This window comes from Aphelocoma coerulescens, chromosome 3 (assembly GCF_041296385.1).
Source record: "Aphelocoma coerulescens isolate FSJ_1873_10779 chromosome 3, UR_Acoe_1.0, whole genome shotgun sequence".
Classification (NCBI taxonomy): Eukaryota; Metazoa; Chordata; class Aves; order Passeriformes; family Corvidae; genus Aphelocoma; species Aphelocoma coerulescens.
Window position 1 is genome coordinate 120,644,669 of NC_091016.1, and position 23,191 is coordinate 120,667,859.

At 37.8% G+C, this 23,191-nt stretch overlaps 1 protein-coding gene across 8 annotated transcripts in view; it reads left to right on the plus strand.

Annotated features, from left to right (window-relative positions):
• SUPT3H (SPT3 homolog, SAGA and STAGA complex component) overlaps window positions 1-23,191 on the plus strand; it is a 254,792-nt gene that overhangs the window by 204,265 nt on the left and 27,336 nt on the right. For all 8 annotated transcript variants that reach the window (XM_069011770.1, XM_069011769.1, XM_069011766.1 and 5 more), the window contains one exon: window positions 1,757-1,867. In XM_069011770.1, the coding sequence (XP_068867871.1) occupies window positions 1,757-1,867 (111 nt within the window). The remainder of the gene's footprint in view (window positions 1-1,756; window positions 1,868-23,191) is intronic.

A 23,191-nucleotide genomic window follows, 5' to 3' on the forward strand; every position in this document is an offset into this window, starting at 1 on the left:
ATGATACAATTCTTGTTTGCTGTTGCAGCGTCTTGGTGTTCTATCTGAGAGGGATATATGTACCTAAAACCCACAAGAGAAATCAGTGTGATTAAATAAACTGGATAGGAAGGCCTGTGCTGGTCACTTGGGGCTGTTTTGAAGAAATGTGATGGCAGTGCTCATTTTGCTGAAAAGCAATGGAGTGACTTGGGATTTTATCATGTGCTTTGTTATTAAAAAATACTCACTTTTCAGGGTAAAACCAGTGATTTCTACAATGATAAGGTAGAAAAAGATGTATTTTCTTCTTCTGGTGTCATAAGTCCTGAAGTGTTCAACTTCCTCCGGTCCTTCTTATACTCTGGTTAGAAAGCTTTTAGTAAATCCTGGAAAGACTTCTGCTTTTCCCTCTTCTTTTTTTTTACGTTATATTTGATTATATTTTGTTCCTGTGGCTGATTTTCATTAGAATTCCTAGGAACAGAAATTTAGCTGGAGATGTAGTTTTTGATACATTATATTTTACTGGTGCTGTGAGTTTATTTTAAGTTCTTAGTGTTTGAATAAATGCCCTTGAAAATAATTATATTCCAAAAAGTGTGGTGTTTTAATGAGATATTATTATGACTTATTCAATTTGCTTAGGTATCTACTATATAAAACTGAGGCACTGAGACAAACAACTTGGTGAAAAATACTATTTTTAGGCCATGAAGGCCCAGTCCAGCAGAAAATATTCGAGTTTCATATTCCCTTTATTGATGTCAATCAGCAGAGGAAAAATCTGCCATCATGTTATGAATAATTCTGTGTGTACTCATAGGCTCCAGTGGACTCAGCGCTCTTGAAAATAAAACATTTTGTAAAAAATATCCCAAGTTTGAGAGCATTAGGATATGATGTGAATGTATGAGGGGGCTGTGTATGTGTGTACATTAAACTTCAGTGTATAATTAAAGTTTTTTGTCCTTCTCAGTGCAGTCACTAATACAATTTTCATGCATTTATTGCCAAGCAGCCATCATTAGATAAGTCATCTGAATTCTGGCAAGCAGCTGTGTCTAGGTGTGTCTAGGTGGAGCCTAAACCAACATTCCAGGTTGGCTAGCAAGGAGCAAAGAGTAACTTTTTCTTTTTAAATCCCTGGAAAATTATTGTACAATCAGTGTGCCACTAGCAGCGAATTCTTATTTTTACCCATTTAGGGTCCATAATCCAAAAAGTCATTTGAAATTTTAAAACTTTCCAGCTTGAGGTAATTTTTTTTTTTTTTTTTGCATCCTTCTAACACCGTTATGTCACATGTTTCAGCTTCAAATTTCAATTTGATATTACTCATTGGTGATTTTGGTGTCAAATTGCTTTCCACTTCGGGTGCTTGTTCAATATTTTTCCCACCCCTTGACATCATAGTAAGAGCCTGAAATGTTTTAAAGATAGTTTCTGTGGTTATTGCAGTATGACTTATATGACCCTTTCATTTTAGTTTGAAAATTTTCTTCTCTTTTCAATTGCAACATAGAGCAGCACTAGGTGAAATATTTAAGAGGACTAACATGGTGTTCTTTGGGTCTCTTGAGCAAAGTTCATGTAAAAGTCCTCTTTAATTTATTAATAGCTTTTTTTCTCTGATGTAGTGTGTGGCAGCAATGATGTGTATCCTCAGGAAAAAAAAAAAGGTCCATTTTATAAAGGTTTATTTTCATACTTTATGCACTGTAGGTCTGTTGTGTGTTTTTGATTTAGTAACAATTTATGTGTTTTTCTGTTGCAGAGCACTGCAGCCTGTGGGATGGAGGCTCAAAGTGATGCCATCCAGCCCAGCCACATCAGAGAGGCCATTCGACGCTACGGCCACAAGATTGGCCCCCTTTCCCCATTCACAGTACGTAATAACAGAGTTATAAAAAGTTATATTTATAATCTTAAAGAACTCTGATTTTCAAGTGGTCAAATGAAGAAGCTTTGGAATTGTTGAGAGCAATTTGTGGTGACTGTAATTTTCTTTATAAAAGTGGCATAATTCTCTTGGGAAATAAAACTTAGTAATTTCTGTCTCTTTTTGGAAAGACAAAAAAACCGTTTTTTTTCCTTTAAAATATTATTTTCTTTCAATTACAAATTATGCTTTTTTGTTAGTGCTTGAATTTTCTGTTTTTCCAAAGTTTAGGTTTACAGTTATTTTAAATTATATGTATTCCAATATGGTGAAGAGCACTTTATATTCTAAAATTAGTTGTGTGTCAGATACTGCTCCTATTGGAAGTTGAACTCTCAAGTGACACATTTATGGTTGGGGAAAGAAGAGAATGGTTTTTTTAGACAACTTTGAACCTCCACTGAAATGTAATAGAACTGAGCTTGTGGTAAAACACTGATGGGTTCTGAGGTTTTGCCATCATTTTTTCTATGCAAATTGCAAACCCATTGTTCAGAGCAGCCAAGCAAATTCTTTATTTAATTTTCTCAGCTGATGAAAATGTGAAAGCAGTCCCTCTCCAGTGTCATAAATTGGGGTCAGTTTCTTCTCATCTGCTGTTCTGCGTGGCATAAATCCTGCTTACCTCAGAATATCTGCATTTAGAAAATAATAAGTGTCAAAGAAATCATTATAGGAAAAACCAAACAAAATCCACCAAACAGGATCTCAGCTCCTAAAAATCAGGAAGAAATTTTCTGGTTTCTGAGAGATTTTAGGAAAGGAAATTTATTCTGAATTTGGATTAATTCATCTACATAAAAGTGGTACAGAAGTATATGACGGCCATAAATATAAAGGAAATAGTGGTATTTCAGAAGCAAGGAACAAGAGAAAATAAGAGAAAATATGTATGTGAAGTTAAAATTTTCCTAGTGCCAAAACTAATCAGTGCTTTTATAGATGGCAGTGAAGTTTGATTTATTAATGATAGTCAATACACAATTGCAATGAATTGTCTTTACTTTACTTTACCTTTCTTTTCTGCCACTCAAAAATGCTAGATTAATATCATGTAGTGTTGGATAGCATTTCCAGTCCCAAACAAAAAATGTCTTTAGCAGAAGTTTGCTAAGAGTTGTAGCTAAGAATATGGAAATAGCTTCTGAAAGCAGAGAATGTATTTAACCTTATTTTAAAAAAGTAAAGAGCTCACATAAATAGCTGCAGAAAGGTGACTCTTCCTTCCCTGACCCTCACTAAAAGTGGTTTGACCAATTATTAACCAAAGTTCAAATTTTTTCTTCAACCACAAGGTATAATAAAATACTCTGGTTTGGGTTGGGGGGTTTTTATGTCCTCCACTCTCGTGAACTTCCCAAACAGTGCAACTGAACAATTTAATTTGTTAACATTACCTACAGTCAACGTGGTTGATGAGAGAAGCAGATCTTGTTCCCCCTGAACAAGCCAAGAATAAGAGGGAATCTTGGGTCAGCTTCTGGATGCCTACAGATGTTGTAGAGCTGTAATACAATTCTGCTTTTAATGAGAAAGTTCAGGAAAAGTATTTTGAGAGGTATTGCAGTCTGCATTTAGGTCCTTTCCCCTGTGAGTGCCCTCATTGTCAGTTTTGGGGAGGGACCTGGCGATGACGACTGTCCATGCATCAACCAGGACCTCTGTGTCTTAATTTGGCACAAATGTGGATGGAGCACTGAGTACCCTCTGCAATCTACATTAATATAGACTTCCACAACAAATAGAATTTAATGGTGGCCAGGTCTGGTGGCATGTGTGTAACCAAACCTGAGAAAATGGATTAACAGAACTACTGCAGATTTTATGTAATCAGGCATAGCCATTTCCTCAGATCTCAGCAGCACAAACTGTGTGACACAGCCTATGTAGGCAGTGCAAAACCTTGGTATAACATCAGAAGTCTGAGCTGCTCTGCAGTGTCTGAGGGGAAATTGTCTCAGAAGGATCGAAACCCTTCCCTGAACTCTTTGAAGCAACTAAAAGGGCTATTTTTATGGATCAGTGTAATAACCAACAGACTGGCAGCTGTCAAGGGCCTGCTGCGTTCAGAAAGTTCATATCTGAATCCAAATCACCAGGGGATGGGTTTTCTAGCTGGAAAAATGAAATTTAACAGTTGTGTTGTGCTACACAAGGATGGGTGATGTGGAAAGACAGCTGCCCATTGCATCCCAGCAGTTCTTATGGAAAACCACTTTTTTAAAAAGACAGAGTTGAGGAGTGAAAAGCTTCATGCTACTGAATACCTCAGTCACATACAGAGAATTTAGACTTAATTTCTGTGTAAAAAAAAAATATAGGAGAATTTTATTTTTAAGAAAATACATATACTTTTGTTTTCTTAAGATAGTAAATATGTGTTTGTAAAGCACGAACAGTGCTTTTTTTCACATCTTTCCCTTTTTTGCTGTTTCATCATGATTGTCACTCCCTTCTGATTTGGTGATAAGTGTTTCTAAGGAGTTGGTTTTGGAAAAAGAGTTAAGCTATAAAATTTATTCTTTAGCAGCATTTGATGGATGTTGGTTTGGACGGAAACAACACTTTAAAAGTTTTATAATCATATGGTAAATGAGAACTAACATTAAACCAGTGAAAATGATCCGTTTGCATTTATTTTGACCTTAATAGCTATGTCAAAATGACTAACATAATTAGAGCATTTAGGTTTTGTCTCCAAGTGCAAGCCACAATGGAAAGCAACAAGTGTACTCTGGATTCTTCTGCATTGTATCATGTCTAAGGTAGTTTAGACATATGTTTTGTCCAAATATTTTCTATTAATAGTATTGGATGGTGCTCAGTGTTTCCTACTTTAAAGCATGGTCTAGACTTTCAAAAATCAGAGAAATATTAAACAATAGCGCCATGTAATTTTGCAAGATGGGAATGGGAAGTATGGAACTCTCCATCATATAGGATAATGCAATTTCATGTGCTGTACCTGTGTCTATTTCTGTGTGCATTTAAGTTAAGGAAGTGCATAGTGAAAATGATACCCAGTCTTGACTGGGCCTGTAAGAATAATCGTAATATTTTTTCCAAATAATAGTATTTATTATTCCAAAGTGTTCACAAAAATGTCAGTTGGATATTTCTTGATAAATACAAGCACAATGTCTTTGGAGAAATTATTTTAAGTTATTGGAATTGATTGTATTTCAGACAGTTGGGGTAACAAATAATTCTTTAAGAGTATTTATTGTGTGAGCAAGATACAGTGCTTACCTGAAATCTTGATAGGAGCAGTTGTTAGTGGTGCATGAACAGTTTTTAAGTAGTACTTGTGACTACGAGAACAGCTTTAGCAAAAAGGACAGCTGAGATCCTTTTCCCTGAAATGAAAAGCAAAGTGGTCAACTACAACAGTGGAAGACCACAGGTGAAAACAAGGAAATGTTTCCAAAGCAGATTCTTCGTCTTTAGTTTATGCCAGCTCTGAAATGAAATGCTTTAGATGTTTGGTTAAGAGAACCTGAGTTCACAAATGTAAATTGTAATCCTGCACAGGCTCGTGGCAGACAGTGACCATTATTCAGCAGCCTGTGCATGTGTAAATGGGGTGTATTGAATGAACAGGGGTATAAGCAACATTTCTTTCGGTATTTATGTTTTGGGGAGAATGTTCCTTCAGCCTCCCAGGCATTTCAGTATGAAAAGGCTTGCTAGTCTAAACCTTCTCTTGTTAAATATTTCAGTCTCATAAAAGTGCCTATGCAGCATAAAACAATGAATATTTACAAACCTGTGTTTATAATACTGCTTGTGACATTCCCTGCACAAAGAACATGTAACAACCAGGGAATGTGATTTGGCAGAGACTTGGATTATTTGGGCCATATAGAGCTCTGCCTATACTCTTAGAGGATCTTAAATAATAAATGCAAGTAGCCCATGTGGACTTCAGTAAGTTACATGTACGGAGTAATCATAGTTTCACAATCAAATTATATATTAGTCAAGGTCTTTTATTTCTGATGTTTTTAAAGTGCTTGTTCTTGATCCTGACTGAGCTCAGCTTTTATGCAAATGCTTAAATAAATTTCTGTGGTGAAAAACACTGAGGTTCATCACAGATCTTTAATAATGTCAATATAATAAATATGCTGTTGACTCTATTAATTTCCCCTAGAAAACAAAATCTGTGGAATAGTATGAAGACCTGGCAGAGCGAAGCTTATGAGAGACTAAACCAGCAGATTCAGGGGATAGAAAGAAGAGAGGGAAACTTTTAAAATTCAAAGAATAGTGAGGCAGTATGATATTTGTGGAAGAGGATATTTTGGAAAGCAAGTTTGGTTTAGGTGCCTTAAACTTCAAGAAAAGTTCAGCTTCACAGTTCACAGAGTCACAGAATGGGTCATTTGGATGGGGCCACTGGAGGTCATCTGGTCCAAGCTCCCTGCTCAAGCAGGGTCCACCAGAGCACAGAGCACAGGGCCGTGTCCATGTGGCTTTTGAGTATCTCCAGAGGAGACTCTACAACCTGGAATTGTCACCCTGAGGATTTGGTCTGCAAATTAGTCCTCTTAACTTAAAGGAATTTCTTTTTGCATGTTTCAGATCAAAGTAGTAGTGAGAAGAAGTTCTGGAACATAATCTTCAATAATTGCTTCAATAGACACAATGTGGGTACAGTACAGCTAAATTTTTCTAAAGCACTTGAATGATAAAAAGTTCTGAATGCTGTTTCCTAAAGAAATTAGTTACATGGAAACCAAATAAAAAATCTCTGATACTTAGAGTCCTGTAAAATACAGACTGCCTATATTGATATTCAGAATCAATTGATACTGATTTTGAAAAGTCAGGATTTCATTCTTAATCACATCTCAAAAATGAAATGTATGTGTTTATGTCAAAAGGCATTTGAAAACTTTCTCTTCTGTTACACATTCAGTTTCTGATATAGAAAAAGTCAAATCGACATTTTCGTGCTTCTCATTTTAAAAGCAAAAAAAGGCATTTTATTTCATTAAACAGTTACATACTTGTGATGTCTTTGTCTATACTTCAAGCTGTTGTCTGTAGTTATTTGTAATTCTACAGTGTTAACACTGTGTGTTTGAAAAAGATGAGTTATTATTCTATAAAACCAGTAGGAAGTCAAATCTCAGTTTGGAAATCTTGCTCCCTTCTCTCCCAACCCCCATCCCAAGGTTCCTCCTTTCAGATTTATGAAAGAAAACATTTCTTTCTGTAAAAGGTTTTTGTATGCCAGCATCTGGAAGTGTTTATTTCAGTGGCGTGTAATCTATCTGTGGATTTAGTTAGCACCAGACCCCCTTTTGTGTACTCCTGACTTAAAATTTTTATAAATGATCTTGTTGAATTTGTGCCAGTGTGCACATGGTTTGGCTGATTGCTGCATATATCCTTTACCTGCCAGTCACCTTTGATTTATATTCCTTCTCTTCTGCTTTTGCCTTCTAAAAATGGTGCCACTGAACTGTCCTCTAAATCATCTTATTGGATAAATTGCTCCAAGATGAGATGGCACAGTTTTGGCCAACTCCTCGACAGAAGGCATTCCTATAATCCATCGTCGCCTGCTCTGTGTAGGGCCATTCAAAAAGAGAAGGAACAGGGGAAATGGGGCTCCCTCTTCGATCCAGCACTATTTCTTCCAGTGCTGCTCAGAAATGTAAAATGGGACATTTGATTTATATGGCTCTTAATAGCTTCTGAAGACCCATAAATGATTGAGAATCTTTCACATCTCCTCTCCTGAACTTCTTAATTAGATAAATTTAATCCTGATAATATGGTTAATAGGATTTTCTCCCAGAAAGATTAAAATGTAAAAGAATAGCATATTCAAGAATATTTTAAAGCATTTCATTTGGAATAGATTATACAATATATATGAGAGTTCTTTCCATTATAAAAATCCCTGTTGGTTTCCTTAAGCTAAACAGCTAATACTCCTTCAGAGTAACAACAGTTCTGTAAGCTTTACTTAATGACATTACTAATTTGGAGAGTTTTATGAAGTTTCTTGGAGAAAAACAGGTGGCTTGGCAATAATTTAAAAGGTTCCAAATTTGTGGTAGCAGTTTCAGGGGGTTTCATGTTTCTAAAGAGGGAGACCAAGCTGCATAATGCTTAAGAGTGTCTGACACAATGATGTATCATTTTGACTAAGTTTCCAGAAGTTCATTGGTCATTAAATGTGCTGCTTGACTTTATATTGCAGTTTCCCAGCTGTCCCTACTCAGGTAATCTTAACGCTCCAACAGAATTTATTAATGAGGGCATAAGCTTGCAGTACTGAGGAAGCAGTTAAGTTGCCCAGATGATTTTATTGAACAGGAACATAGATTTTTAGATAAGACAAAACTGTCATTGAAGTAGATTTGAAAAGAACTGGCTCCCTTTCTGCAGAGCACTGGGAAAGTATTTACAAATGGTCTGGATAGTATTTGATATCCTGTGGGGATATTTAAAATTCTTGGATTGCACATACATCAGTGTCCTACTACACAACACAGTACATGAATTGTTGCAAGTGGCACGTGAGGCTTTCAGGCAGAAAAGATGTGGTTCTGTTGAGGCACGAGACACTGGCATGGAATGACTCTGCTAATGCAGTTTGTACAGGCACACGGAGGGTTGTGCTCCGCTGTGTCACTGCCTGTTCAAACCTGTTACACTGGAAGTGCTAAACAAAATGTGTCTTGCTCAACACAGGAGCTCACACTTCAAAATTTTATCATTTTTCATATTTAATGGTCAAATAAATCTGTTTTGTCAAATAAATTTGCTAGCTCTGTTAGTGAGAAGATAAGTGAATGATAAGGATTGCAATCAGCTGAAGTTATCATATAAACATAAGCAACTCCTAATCTCATAAACCTTATGTAATTATTTTTTTCTAACTGTATGGCCAGATTCAAATACATACTAGAGGCATTTCAAGCACAATTTTACTGATGTAAGAGGATCTGAGGGTAAAAATATGTTACTTTCTAAAAGTGTGTGTTCTTATGTGCCTCCTGAGAGGCTTAAAAAACCTTAGTATGGATGAGAATCTGACTTCTGGTACTTTGCTCAAGGCAATCTAACGTGTAACACATAAATATGCATTTCAAGGGTAAGGTGAGAACTATAATTCTAGAGCAGATACTGGGACAAAAAGGTAACTTAATTAAGTGTACCAAGATATTTCACAAACATAAATATGTCCTTCTTCCGTAATTTGCATTAATTTTTGTAAAGACAGTGGCTTTGCATCCATGCAGCAGGTACATTCTGGTACAAGGATTAATAAATAGAAACTTGGTAGCTGAAGAATCCAAACAAAACTGAAGACTCTTAAAAGGAAAGTGTCTTTTTGTCTTTGCACAGAATAATAGTTCAGCTCCCTGCAGGATTCATGTTTTTGTGAATTTGTTAGAACATGGACAATACCATTTACTTACACCATCATGTAATGCAAGATCAGTTGTATTTTTTACCATTCTTTCAGATTTTCCTTGAACGTGAGTGTTCATTCATATTTTTCTCCTTGAAAGTTTTAAAAGTGCTTTATGAACTGGAGCTGCTCATAGTTGTCGGTTAACTCTCAGTGCTGCTCTGAGCCAGCTCAGTCTGAGATGCAGCAGCTGTGAGTCGGCAGCAGAGCTGCCCAGCTCTGTAGCACAGGATGTGAGCTGTCTGGATGAAACATTATGAGAACTTTAGGATCATGTAATAAGGCTGTTTGACTTGGAATTAATCTACAGCTGAAGAAAAATTGCATGAAACCTAATTTCTCATGAGCAGGATCTTCATTTTAGGTGCTGCTTGTACAACTGACTCTTGACAGACATGTCCTGTTGTACTGAGCTTGGATGGAAGGACAGGCTGGATGAGGCTTGGAGCAAACTGGTCTAGTGGCTAGTGATCCTGCCTGTGGAGTTGGAACTAGATCGTCTCAATGGTCCCTTCCAACCCAAACCATTGTGGGATTCGATGATTCCATGATAGGATCTTACCTGTGGACATCTCTGGCAGCCCTGGCTTGTCACTGTGCAAATAAAGAATGTAAAACCTCTAGAATATCAGAGTAAATCTGGAAAGGGGCAGATAATAATAATATGGGAACACCAAAACCAAGTGGAGATATTTTTTTATAACTCTTACCATCTGTTATTTTCCATTTATTTGCTTACTCTTGTTCCTTAAGTCCTGTAATAATACTCAAACTCGAGTACTTGTTCAGCTTGGCATTGCACACAGGGGAAGACAAAGATTCCTGAATGTAAGCAGGGATTTTGTGCTTTGTTTCACTCCATTTATCATGTCCCACTCAGTGAAGTGTCACTTCTCATTTAAATCTTTGATACCACTAACAACAAAAAAAGTTACTGGGCGTGCAGCAGTACAAATGATGTTTGATTGCCTTTGTTTGTGTCCCCTGTCCTGTCCATGCCCTGAAGCAAAGGTGCTCATTCTCCCCTTATCCTCTGATACACCTCCAGGCATCAGAAGGCAACAATGTGATTTGGTTGCTAGAAAATCTCTTTAACACCAAAGTTTTACTTTTCTCCAAACCAGACCCATTGCAGGGAGCCCAGATGCACACTTGGTACTGCTTAGAAATATTTCTTTAGGAAAATCAAGTGGAAACATCAGGCTTCAGGCAACCAAACACATTTTATGAATTTTATTTTGGGGTTTCTGTGTTCCTTCCCTGAGGTTTTGTATTATTCCAGCTTTCTGACTTTAGCTTCAAGGTTTTGTAAACCTCAATTCAGCAAAGCAGTCATCTGCTTAATTTTTAAACGATACCTTCAGTCTGAAAAAGGCATGTGCTAAATTGAGGCTTTTGGTATTATTAGTAATGTAAGTTTTGATATATCTGTTATTTCAGCCTTTTTTTTTTTTTTTTTTTCTTTTTTTAATTTGTTGCACATAGGAGAACATTTTTCTCACTTTGTAATGTTTGCCTCACTGGCAAGTTTTGGAAGATACTTAAAGACTTTAAACTTTAGTAGGATACAGCACTAGGTCAACATTTTGGTGTTAGTAGAACTAAGGAAAAATCACAAAATTAAGGAAAATTCTAGAAAGACATATCAGACGTCAGAAAATGGGAACAGTTAATCAAGTACCAGTCATGTTTTTAGTGCTGTGTGCTGCTGTACTTATATTTCTGACTGTGGTTTCCAGTTTAGGATTTAGCTTCAGCCAGAGTTTTCTGGTACATATCTTGTATCTGCTATTCTACAGTGATAAAATTTCACAATTGAGATGGTTTTCTTGCTTTTAAACCAAGCCTCTTCCTCCCACTTAAATCTCCCTGGATAATCCAGTTCTCTTCACAGCAATTAAATTCTTTAGTTACTTATTGGTAGAAGTTACATCCTTTCCTCCATGACAGTCTCAGGAGAGGGGATATGAGGAGGGATTTTTCCTTGGTAAGACACCTTTCTGTCTCTGGGGGTATTTATATTAGTTAATATGGATGAAAATGTAAGATATTGGGCTTTCATAAAGATCCTGACCTTTTCTGCAAAGCCCTGAGAATGTGTGTGAAATAAGTGGTTTCCTTCAGGCTTCAACTACAGAATGACTATGGAACCTGAAGTATACCTGAGTGGTTAAAAAATATCCAGTTCTGTTCTACTAATTTGGAATGAATTCCACAGCCAAGAGCTCTGCCTAAGAAACATGCCTCTAATTTCACATCATTTAAATTCCAATAATGGTAGGAGAAAAATAAGAATAAGTAATAATAAGAAATAATAAGGAAAAAAAAAAGGCAAGTAGAAAAATTGCATGATAAATATTTGCATAGGGTTGCTAACACTGGCAGGTGGGGAAGAGGCTGGTATCCAGCCTGGAGGAATTGTACTAATGCAGTATTCCAGGCTGTGTACTGGCACAGGTCAGTCTTACAATATGTTGATGTGCTGACAGGATTGTCATTTTTGATGGCAAAGAATTGGGACAACAGGAAAAAAATACGACTCTCCAGAGATCCACATGTGTTAGTTTTACTGCAGAAGGTGCTAAAACTGCTGGAAGCAAGCGGTCTCCGTGCAGAATTATTGCAATGCAAACGGCCTGGAAGTGAGAAACAGTAATTTCATGAGGTAATTTTGTCAGTGGTGAAGGGCTTGGGTATTTTTTTTCCTTGCAAGAAGGATAGGTTATTAATATTTACCATCAAGAAAACTCTAGTTCTAATTGGTGTTTAGATACGATGCTTAAATTACCCTCAGAAGATATAGTGTAGGTTTGGAGTGTGGATTAACTGCTTCTGAGAAAAAGCATTCAGCTGTTTCTGCATCTGTTAACAAGAAAGTTAAAACAATCTCACCATTGTGCATGGAGGGTTTTTTTTTTGAAAAAAAGTAGCAGATGGTACAGGAGGAAGGTATATGCTTGTTGCCACGTTAGGAAGCTTGGGGTTTAATAACCCACGGGGTAGATGAGGCCCATCTTTGTCCACAATTTACTACAATAATATTTAGGTGATAAAAATAGTTAACTAGGTACAAAAGAGATAAATTAGATGGCTCAGCAAACAGATAAAAATTTAGTAATTATGGCTCTTTAGAACATGTTGAAAGCTGTTCACGTGATCAAGGAATACTAATTTTGAGACATAATCTTATAGCCAGCTCCAAATTATCAGAAGTAAGGAGACATTTTGAATGCTTAACCTGAAACACATAAAAGAATACAGGGATTTATTATAGTTTTTTAAAGGTACATGATACCATTTCTTTAAAGCGGGATTTTTTATCTGGAGTCTCTCAACTTCCATAACAGAAGTTAACCATCATTTAACTTTAAGAAGGGGGGAAAACAATCTCATTAGTAATGCTTTTCACTGTGAGAAAAGAGTCAAGAGTCAAGATCCAGGATTCCTCTGTATTTCTGTATTATTCATCTTACACAAGTGCAGAACAGAAATTAATGATGGCTCAATAGATTTTGCAATATAGAGACATGAAAAATACAAGTTTTGATAAGATAAACAGAAGAGTGAAAGGAGATAGTGCTGTTTAGCTGGTGAGGAAGTGGTCTCAGTATACAAATTATCCAGTCAGTATGAGATTTTTTCCTGTACGAGTCACAGCACGGAAGAGTTTTAAGAATGAAGTGACAGTGGGCGATGATGTTCATCTGCTGTTTGATTTTTCCTACCGAAAAGATGCTGCAGGAGATGTGCTGGCTTGAATGTTTGGTGTGCGCAGCAAAGAGTGGCAAGTGAGGTGATCCAGGTTGGAATCTGACATTTGATGGGAGATGTGCTGCTGCATAGGAGGAGGATGTGTCATGAGGGGAAATGGAAAGCAGCTTCTAAAGCATGTGGCTAGAGGAAAATCAAAGTGATGGGTGGGAGAAATGAGCTTGGCAGGATCCTTATGACTTGGTACAAACAAGAAAATGTTGTTTTTCAAAGCTAGATTCTTCAGTGTTTCTGTGACTTCCACAGATTGGAATCTGGATAAAGGGTAAGGAAGGCTGTTGTGTGACACTAGGATTGTTATCTGGAAAGAAAAATATGAAAAGCAGCTGCAATCCTGGAGTGAACATAGTATCCGGTGTTGGAGATGATGCCCATGTTACACACCTTGATGGTGGTGGGGGGCACGAGGTTATTGATGAACAGAAATGGAGGATTTGGAGTCGGTGGGAGATGAGGAATTCCAGTTTATCCACATTCAGCCTGAGCTGGCAGCTTGACATGAGAGCTCTCAGAGGGACATAAAAATCTAACTAGTCCTGAGTTATTCAGCCTGGAACCTTTATCGGTTGTACTTTAGGGTAAGAAACACTTACAGCCAAGTCTGTGAGCAAAGGTTACAATGCAGAGTATTATTTGCTTCCCCTAATTTATTACACACTTCCCAATTCATCAAAGCACAATTTCCTTTTAGGTGGCTGAAGCAAACCTTTATGTTTCTTATTTTTTCATGGAAAGAATTCATTCCCAGCTTCATAAAGTTTATTTTCAAGAAATTGTGGGTTAAAAGTTTCTAGTAATGTCTTTTTCCAAAAAAAAGTAATAGTTCACTTTAAAGTGATGTGGCACTATTCAGCTGTCTGAAGTCAGCAGCAACTGTTTGGCTTTAGTGCTTACTGTCATAAATCCCAAGAATAGCCCTAGATACTGGGAAGTTCTGCCTGTCACCGTTATAACTGAGGCTGACTTTGTAGTACCAGTGTAAAGAGAATGAAGGGGGACCTTATCCCAATCTAAATCTCCCTTAAAGGAGGTTGTGGCCAGGTAGGGGTTGGGATCTTCTCCCAGGTAACAAGTGGCAGGACAAGAGGAAATGGCCTCAAGATACACCAGGGGAGATTTAGGTTGGACATTAGGAAAAATTCCTTTGCTGAAGGGGTCGTCAGGCATTGGAACAGGCTGCCCAGGGCAGTGGTGGAATCACCATCCCTGGAAGTGTTGAATAAATGTGTGGATGTGGCACTTGGGGACATGCTTTAGTGGTGAGTGCTTATTACTGAGTCCCCTACAGTTCTGTGGCTCACATGCATGAGCACACGGACGCAGGGATGGCTCCAGTAATATTAAGCTGATGGCAAGGAGTTGAGAAGGGTCCTTGCTTAGAGTTCCACAGAAAGCAGTTTATTGCTACAACTTGTGAAAGATTCTAGAGGCAAATGACCCCGAGCATGTGACAGTTTGAGCTCAAGTACAGGGGTGTGGGTAACACCAAGAGCTGAACTGGGGTACAGTACCATAACTGAACAAGGCATCCTGGGAGAGGCTCCTTTCCCTCACCATAACCACTAAGGCTTTGGCACCAGAGACTGTCTTACCAAGAACTGTCTCTGTCTCTTGTACCACAGGTCAATTGGCCACCACAAGTGCTGGGTTAATGGTTGGACACGATGATCTCAGAGGTCTTTTCCAACCTAACTGATTCCAAGATTTCATGAATGAGGCTTTGCTGATTGCTCTGAGAAATCCCCTATGCTGCTGTATTTTCTGACATAGGCAGAATGGCTGGAGCTCTGCATTCATAGTGAGTGTTGCAGGTTTGGAAAATTTACATTGCAAACTCTTCAACTTTCCATTTCTCGAAAAGTAGTTTATTCAGGGTCTAGTTTCCTTGTCAAATATTTTTGGAGTGAAGTTAATTGAGGATTGTAAAGTAATGAAGAGGACAAGGTAGTGACAAAGAGTTACTGAGTTACTGTGTGATAAATGAAGTGTAAGCAAGTTATTTTCATTCCAGAGGAGCCAGATGTTAAGTATTTCATCTGCAAATTAAGCAAACGGGCAACATTTACAGTCTCTGGGGCTGTATCTTGCAAAGTGGGGATTTTGAAAGAGTGTCCTGGAGTCTTGAGGAATCAGTTGAATGCGACAGAACCAATCCAGTTCTGTAGCTGAAGGGGTTGAGGCAGTCGTTGGGGAGGCAGGAAGGGGAGTAGGAAATAGAAGAGTTTTCTGCTGTAGTGGGTCAAGCACAGCTAAAATGTGTGCTTGTGTTTTAGTGAGAACCCTAACAATTGGGTGAAGGACTAGAAAATACCACCATGGAGACAGGAGTTTATCAAACTGAAGAAAGTGTTGTGTAGCCAGTCATTAAGGACCCATAAAAAATAAAAAGTCTCATGTCTTAGGGTTTTTCAGTCCTTGCATGCAAATCTCTATGGAAATTCGGGGTGGGATTCCTCTGGTTAGATATAAATATTTGTATCTGAGCACAGTGACAAACATCTCTGATCACAACTAAGACAGGTTTCCCAGAGAAGCTGTGGCTGCCCCATCCCTGGAAGTGTTCAAGGCCAGGTTGGATGGGACTCGGAGCAGCCTGGTCTAGTGGAAGGTGTCCCTGCCAGTGGCAGAGGTTGGAACGAGATGGTTTTTAAGGTCCCTTCCAATGCAAACCACTCCATGATTCTATAATTTCCTTTATAGTCAATTGAGAGGAACAAGCATTTCTGGGCTGTAATTTATCTCTTCCTAGGGTGGCTGTTTAGGAGGGGTCAAATGGACCATGCTGTGGAAGTGCCTTTTTCTCTACCTTGACAGGATGATGTGTGTGAGAAGTCCTTCTAGTGCAGCTTGACATTTAAGCTAGACAAATTCAAACTAGAAATAAGGCATATATATTTATAACAACATAACTAAGTGCTGAAATAACTTAGCCAATGATTGTGACAGATTATCCATGACTGGAAAATTTAAAATCAAGAGGAGATGTTTTTGTAAAAGCCATGCTTAAGTTCAACCACAGCTATTGGTTCTGGAGAGCCAATTCAAGAAAATTGTGTGGGCTGTGTTATGAGCACAGTGAGGTTAGATGGTCCTTTCCATCCCCAAGAGCTATGAATCATCCTTTGCTGGTGCTTTGGTAAACTGTAAATGTGAAAATCCACTTTGAATGCAGGTCAGCAGCTTACTCAGTTTGAATTCCTGATGTTCACATTAATAGTTTCAAAGGAAATACTTCAAAATTTGCCTTCCTAAATATAGCAATTTCACTTCAGAGTTACAATTTTCAATGCCTTTTCATTACTTTTGTGTTACACAACATAGTGTGATTTTTTTTCTAAAAAAAAAAAAAATAAACGCAACAATGTAACATAAGTTTATGGAAAGTAGCTATTGATTTTGTAATTTTGACATTTGCTTTTAGAAATGAAGTTTTGATAATTATTTATTAGAACAGGTAGACTAGAAGGAAAAAATCCAGCATTTCTCTTAAAAGCCAATGGAATAACCTTTTTTAGAACCCTCAGAAAGTTCGGGTCATTATTTCTGTATGTAGTATCTCTATACTTTCTTATAAATATTCATATTACTCTTACATTATGAATAAAATGGGCTAAATACACAACCTTAATTAGAGTAGTGGAAATAACAAGTTATTTCCATTCTTTGAATGTCTTTGGCAAATTTCCATTGTGTCAACATAATTAAGATATATTAATATTAATCTGGTAAGTACTGTAACTTTACATAGTGGAAAAATAAAATAAAATGGACCATGAGAACATTTTTCAATATCAGTTTCAATTTTAATACTTTATATTCTTGTGAAAAGTTATAAAAATGTGTTATTAGTTTATTACCCCATTAAGAAAACAATGCAGCAACAGATGCTTGTTACCCCAATTTTCTCAGTCTGTTTATGGGGATGTTTTATCAAAATGGGTCTTTTAAAAGTTATAAAGATGTAATACTCTCCTAAATTAGGTCATAAATGCCTAATGTGGAAAACTAATACATTTTATTATTTTTCAAGTATGGGTTTATGTATATTAAAATATGCAGCTGTTAGGAAGTCTGGAGTGTATATAACAGAAACATATTGCATTACAAGATGTTAGTGTCTCTCTGAGTATGTACATTCTTTATGCACATACCCACACGAGTTTTTGGCACATGGAAGAGACTACACTAACATTTTGGCTCAGTATTATTTTCTAATATACATTATTATTTTATGAATAGATGTAAATGCTGAATATACTGAGCACATACATGCATTTTTACTCTGTATTTGCCCAAATCCTGACAGCAGCCTCATACACAAGTTGAGGAGGTAGATCAAAAGTGCAGGTATGAACAACATTCAGTTCCAACATCAGCAACTGTGTACTGTGTTTCTGCACAAATGGTGGGAATTCCTGTACAAGGAGCAGTAACAAGATAATGCCTTAATTTAAACCTCATTTTGTCTTCCATGCTAACCATGCTGGAATGGATTCCTAGTAGTGGAGGAGGAGGAAGAATTCAAGCACCTGCTTTTTTCTGGTAGCATAGTGACCATGGCTGCTTTAGGAAATCACAGAATCCCAGGATGGGTCAGGTTGGAAGGGACCACAGTGGATCATCTCCTCCCACCTCCCTGCTCCAGCAGAATTACCCAGAGCACATGGAATGGGACTGTGTCCGGACAGTTCTGGAATATCTCCAGGGAGGGAGACTCCACAGCCTCTCTGGGCAATCTGTTCAGGGCTCAGTCACTGCCCAGGACAGAAGTTCTGCCTCAAGTCCAAGTGGAACTTGCTGGGCATCAGTTCCTGCCTGTTCCTCTTGTGCCATTGCTGGTCCCCATGGAGCAGAGCAGGAGCTCCATGTCTTGAGGACCCCAAAAATGGTACAACCAGAAGGATTTTTCCAACCTAAATGATTCTGTGATTCTGTGATTTGCAAAATTCCACATAATTTGAGGTGGACAGACCAGTTGTCAAAGATATTGCTGAACCTCAGACTTCATGTCTCCATTGATGGAAGCCTTTAATGGTTACAAAAATATGAATAAACTGTAGACCAAATGTGTGCCAATGATGAAAGTGCACTGAACTAGTAGGGGTCTGTTTCCCACATACACATACCCCTCCCTTAATAAGTTATCTATATGGGAAATTCTATATATAGTATTATTTTGGTATAGAAGGGAGACAGGATTGTAGACTTTTTTGATGTTTTATTCTAATTATTGTGGCATCATTTGACCATTTGTCTAAGTGGGCACATCCCTCAGCAACCTGCTCAGGTGAGACTAGATCATCTCTAGAGGGACCATCCAGGCCCAGTGAGATTCACAGTGCTGTTGGGTGCTTATTTAGGGATTGTGTAAATTCAGGGTTTCTGTCTTCTCATCATTTCCTGGATTCAAGACCTGCATTCCAAAGGCTTTATAGACGTACCCATTATAGTCAAAATCATACTGTAGCATATTTGCCTCCCTTCTAACCATGTTAGGAATTGCACATGGAGCCTCCATGCCATGTAGTTTTAATTAACCTAATTGGTCCCAGTAGCTGTGCTGCCAGCCACCAAAGTGTTGATAGGACTTCTCCGGAAGCTCAGCTAGTCTGTCATCATCTGGTCTCAAAATGTAGCAAAGATGATCCTCCCCTCCCAGAACTGTAGGTTTTTGTGAAGCCTGAAATTCTAACCAATGTGCAAAAGGCTGAATTTGCTGTCATATTCTACTTTTCAAGTTACTGGAGTGTCCTGGATGTCATTTATGTTTATGAAGTAGATTCTATAGAGGCAGCACAAAATATACCATCATTTCAATTCCAGGGATCCATGGGCAGCAAGGAGTTTAGTTGGCCCTTCTGCAGGAGTTTGTGCATCAGAAAAGGTCAGTCAGAAAGGAGCCTTTACAAAACTGAAACTAGAGATGTGTTTTTCTGAGAGAGTTTCACAGGAAAATGAGCCTTTACAAAACTAAAAGCTGGGGATGTGTTTTTCTGAGAGGGTTTCATACGAGGTTGTTGTTCCTGGTGGCAGATGTGCCTGTTTTTGCCCTATACCCGATAACGTATCTTATGGACTGCGCCTTGTTGAGGCGCTTTCTTAATTTAGCACTGACTCAAAGTGTTCATAACAAAGTGGAGCAAGCTCTGGTAAACAGTTATTTTATGGCTTCAAGGTTATTTTTTGAGATACTACATCTGGAATTAAGTATTTCAGGACCAATTTGATTATCTGCTTGTCGCTTCTTTCTAAACCAAACTAAAAGGCTTTAATGCTTAGTTGTGCACTTTTCTGGGCAGAGTATTAATTAATAAAATATATCTTGTGTGTCTGCCTTTCCCAGAAAAATGGATTAAAAAAACCTAAACGTTATAATAATGACATTATTATTATTACTATTATTATTATTGATTGTATCTGAACATTGTTTTTCTCTGCTGCAAAGCCAGGTTAATTTTGGCTCTTTACACTCCACTAGTGCCAGTCTTAGGACTGTCAGAGGAGAATGCTGAAAATGGCACTTTCTGAGCTATAAAGGTGTGATGTTTATCCTGCAAAGGCACATGACCTCATCCAGAAACACATCTCCAGGTGGAGCAGAGAGGAGTGTCCCAAACTGGACCAGGCTGCAAGGGCCACCCAGTTGCTGTCACCCAGCAGGAACCCAGGTGGCTGTGGCTGTCCCAGATGACTCCTGATGTAGGACAGCACTGCTGCAGCTCATTTAAATCTTATATGTGTTTTTAAATACAAAATATTTGGGGGTGGGTGAGTATTGTGGGATGCACTTGCAGAGAATGCAGTCCAGTGCCTCGACTTGAATACACTTTCATGGTGGGGTCTAGGCAAGATGCAAGAGTGCTTCTCTGAATCCTCATTATAGCCTCAGATTTTATAAATGTAATGATTTTGTCATCCTGCATATGAATGAAAGGTGTTTGCTTTTCTGAACTGTTCACTTTCCAGTTTGTAAGGAGTATAAATTCAGAACACTTCATAGTCTGGGACCTGAATTCCTCCTGTTTGTAAAAATAGATCTGTGCAGTTTTGTTTCCCTATGGGAAACTCCTGTCTTTAAGGTGCAGCAAGCTGGGAGAGCTGTTTGTAAAATCTAGAATTACAGAGTAATGTAATGGTTTGGGATTGAAGGGACCTTAAAGATCTGGTTCCAACACCCTGCCATGACAGGGACACCTTCCACTATCCCAGGTTGCTCCATGCCCTGTCCAATCTGACCTCGAACACTTCCAGGGATGGGGCAGTCACAGCTTGTCTGGGCAGCCTGTGCCAGGGCCTCACCGCCCTCACAGGGAAGAATTTCTGTCTAATGCCTAAATTAAACCTGCTGTTTGTCAGTCATTGAAAAGACAGGAACTACAATTCCAGGAGTTTCCATTAACAGTCTGATTTGCTGACAACTGGCTTGGTATTTAAAGGAAAACAGTAATAATGTATCATTTGAGGAATGCGTTCATGATTAATCACTCTTTTTTTCAGCAAGCTTAACTTCATATGGCTAACAGGGTTCAAATAACATCTATAACCAAATAAATTGTGGAGTTTCATGTGGTTAAAATAAAGAAGTTCATATTTTCCAGAACAAGGAGTTTGGATTTCATCTTGCCAAATGCAGGCATGTAGGAGAGGGTGCTTTCAGAGCTGCACATCCTTCTAAACAAGATATTTCTCAGCACTGACTGTAAGTGGAGGGGGCTGATTTAGCTCAGACTGAGAGATGTCTGTGGTCAAAACTGAAGAACATTAATTGATATCAGTGCACATTAAATAAGTGAAAAAGATTTCAGGATGTCTTACTTTTATTTGATATAGAAGGTGATGTTAGTACTGTAAGGTCTTAGTGATAGGATTGCTAGATACAGTACAAATTTTGTTTTATGAAGACTAAAATATTAATAATTCAAGTAATTTTTATATTTAGAATACTTTTTTTTGTTTGTTTCATATTTCAGTGTTTGTTAGTCATCTGAAAAGTGAGTTTGGTATCCATTATGGCTCTGAATTTCCTTACCAATTTAATAACCCTATTTTGTTAATTACATTAGTATATTTTCTTTCTTTCAATTCCAGTTATAGGAGCTCTCACTTATAAAAGTAATTAGTAAAAATACTTCTAGATAAAAGTTCATTTTTTCTGTTGGACCTTTTTATCTCATGTTAATAGTTTGAACACTCTACATAGACAGAATATTTTGTTTCTACGTATTTTGTATGGATTTTTAAATTTTTTTATGCAATGTTATTGCATCCTACTCCTTTAAATAAGTTATATGTCAAGAATTATACAGAAAAATATATAAAAATTAGATAGAAAAATTATATAGTATGTTTTATGGGAATCCAATTCAGTGTCATGGATAGACAGATATTTACTTGCAAGGCAAATACCCAAATACAGGAGAATGTGGTATTGGAAAATTCATGGTAGTGTTAGAGATTTCTCTCCTACCACAACAGGCCCTGATAAAAAGTTTGTTCCCATATATAACTGACCATATCCAAAGTAGCTGAATACTGTAAATAAAACTTACTAAATATGCAGCCAAACTCTGGGGTTTTATACACATAAGTATGACATTGTGTAATAGCTGTAAGACAATCCAGAGCATTTCCAAGGGATTATTGCACATCTCAGGTATTTCAACTCATCCAGCCTTTTGGCTTCATGCCTTAAAATGCTACCAGAGACATATTATAATTGTCCAGAAATGCCCTGCCTGTTGTGAATTAGAGCTTAAACCAAAATATTCAGTGCATTACACATATACCCAAAATAGATGATTTAACCAGGTTATGTGATGCATATGTTTAAAAAAAAATCTAAATATGGAGTTCAATATGCTCTTCCACAAGCTGGAGAGAGAATTTGCCTACCCATCCAGATTAGCTCCAGAACATCCTTGGTAGTTTGAAATGTCATTTGCTTCTGTGTTTACTTGTCTTATTGTCATGATCTTTGACTTTATTCTCTTTTCCCTTCTTTATGGATTTGATTATTTGGCACAGTGTTGCATCCTGGAAGTGCCTCTAATGCTTTGAGACACTCCAGTATGGGATGTGAATATAGCATTGAAGTGTAAAGAATGTCACTCATAGCATTCGAGACTGAACAGAGAAAATGGAAGAATAATAATGACTAAAAGTCTACTGCCATCACTGTGATTTTTCTCTAAGTTGCACTTCCCAGGAAGAGGTTTTCCTGTAACAGAACTCTATCTGATCTAAGTATTCATGTATTAACCTTTCTTAGAGATAGGATTAAATAGTTAATACAAAGATGACAAGGGGTCTAGAACATCTCTTATGAGAAGAGACTGTAAGAGCTGGGCCTGGTTGGTCTGAAGGAGAGAAGACTGGGAGGGGTTCTCAACAATTCATGTAAATGTCTCCAAGGAGGATGTCAGAGGATGGTGCCAGGCTCTTTTCAGTGGTGCCCAGTGACAGGATGGGGAGCAATAGGCATAAACTGAAACACAAGAAGTTTCACTTCGAGCATGAGGAAGAACTTTTTCCCGTTGAGGGTGCCTGAGCACAGGGATATTGTGGAGTCTCCCTTTGCAAACATTCCAAAACACACCTGGACAAGTTCCTGTGTCACCTGCTCCAGGTGACGCTGCCTTGCCAGGAGTATTGGACTGGGTGGTCTCCAGAGGACCCTTCTATCCCTAACAACTCTGTGATAGTGTGAAATGTCATTATTTGTTTATTTTCCTGTCTTCTCTTACATGAGAGATGAAATAGTAGATCCCTGTTTACCTTCTCTGTAACTTTTGATGCTACTCCCTCTAAACTCTGCCATGCTGGGCTCTTCTCTGTCTCGTCCTGATGAACAACTTTCTTAGCCCAATGTTTTTGTTGTTCCTGTCCTTATCAGCCCTGTGATAGTTTGCTCTGAATCAAGCAAAGCATTCCCCACTAGACAGGCTGAAGGAGTAGCCAGCAACAAGGCACACCTTCTGTTGTTTCTTTTTCCTCAACTGCCTTGTTTTTGTCAGATAAAATTGCAAGCAAAAAGCAAATTACAGTGTTTTCTGATATTAACTGTA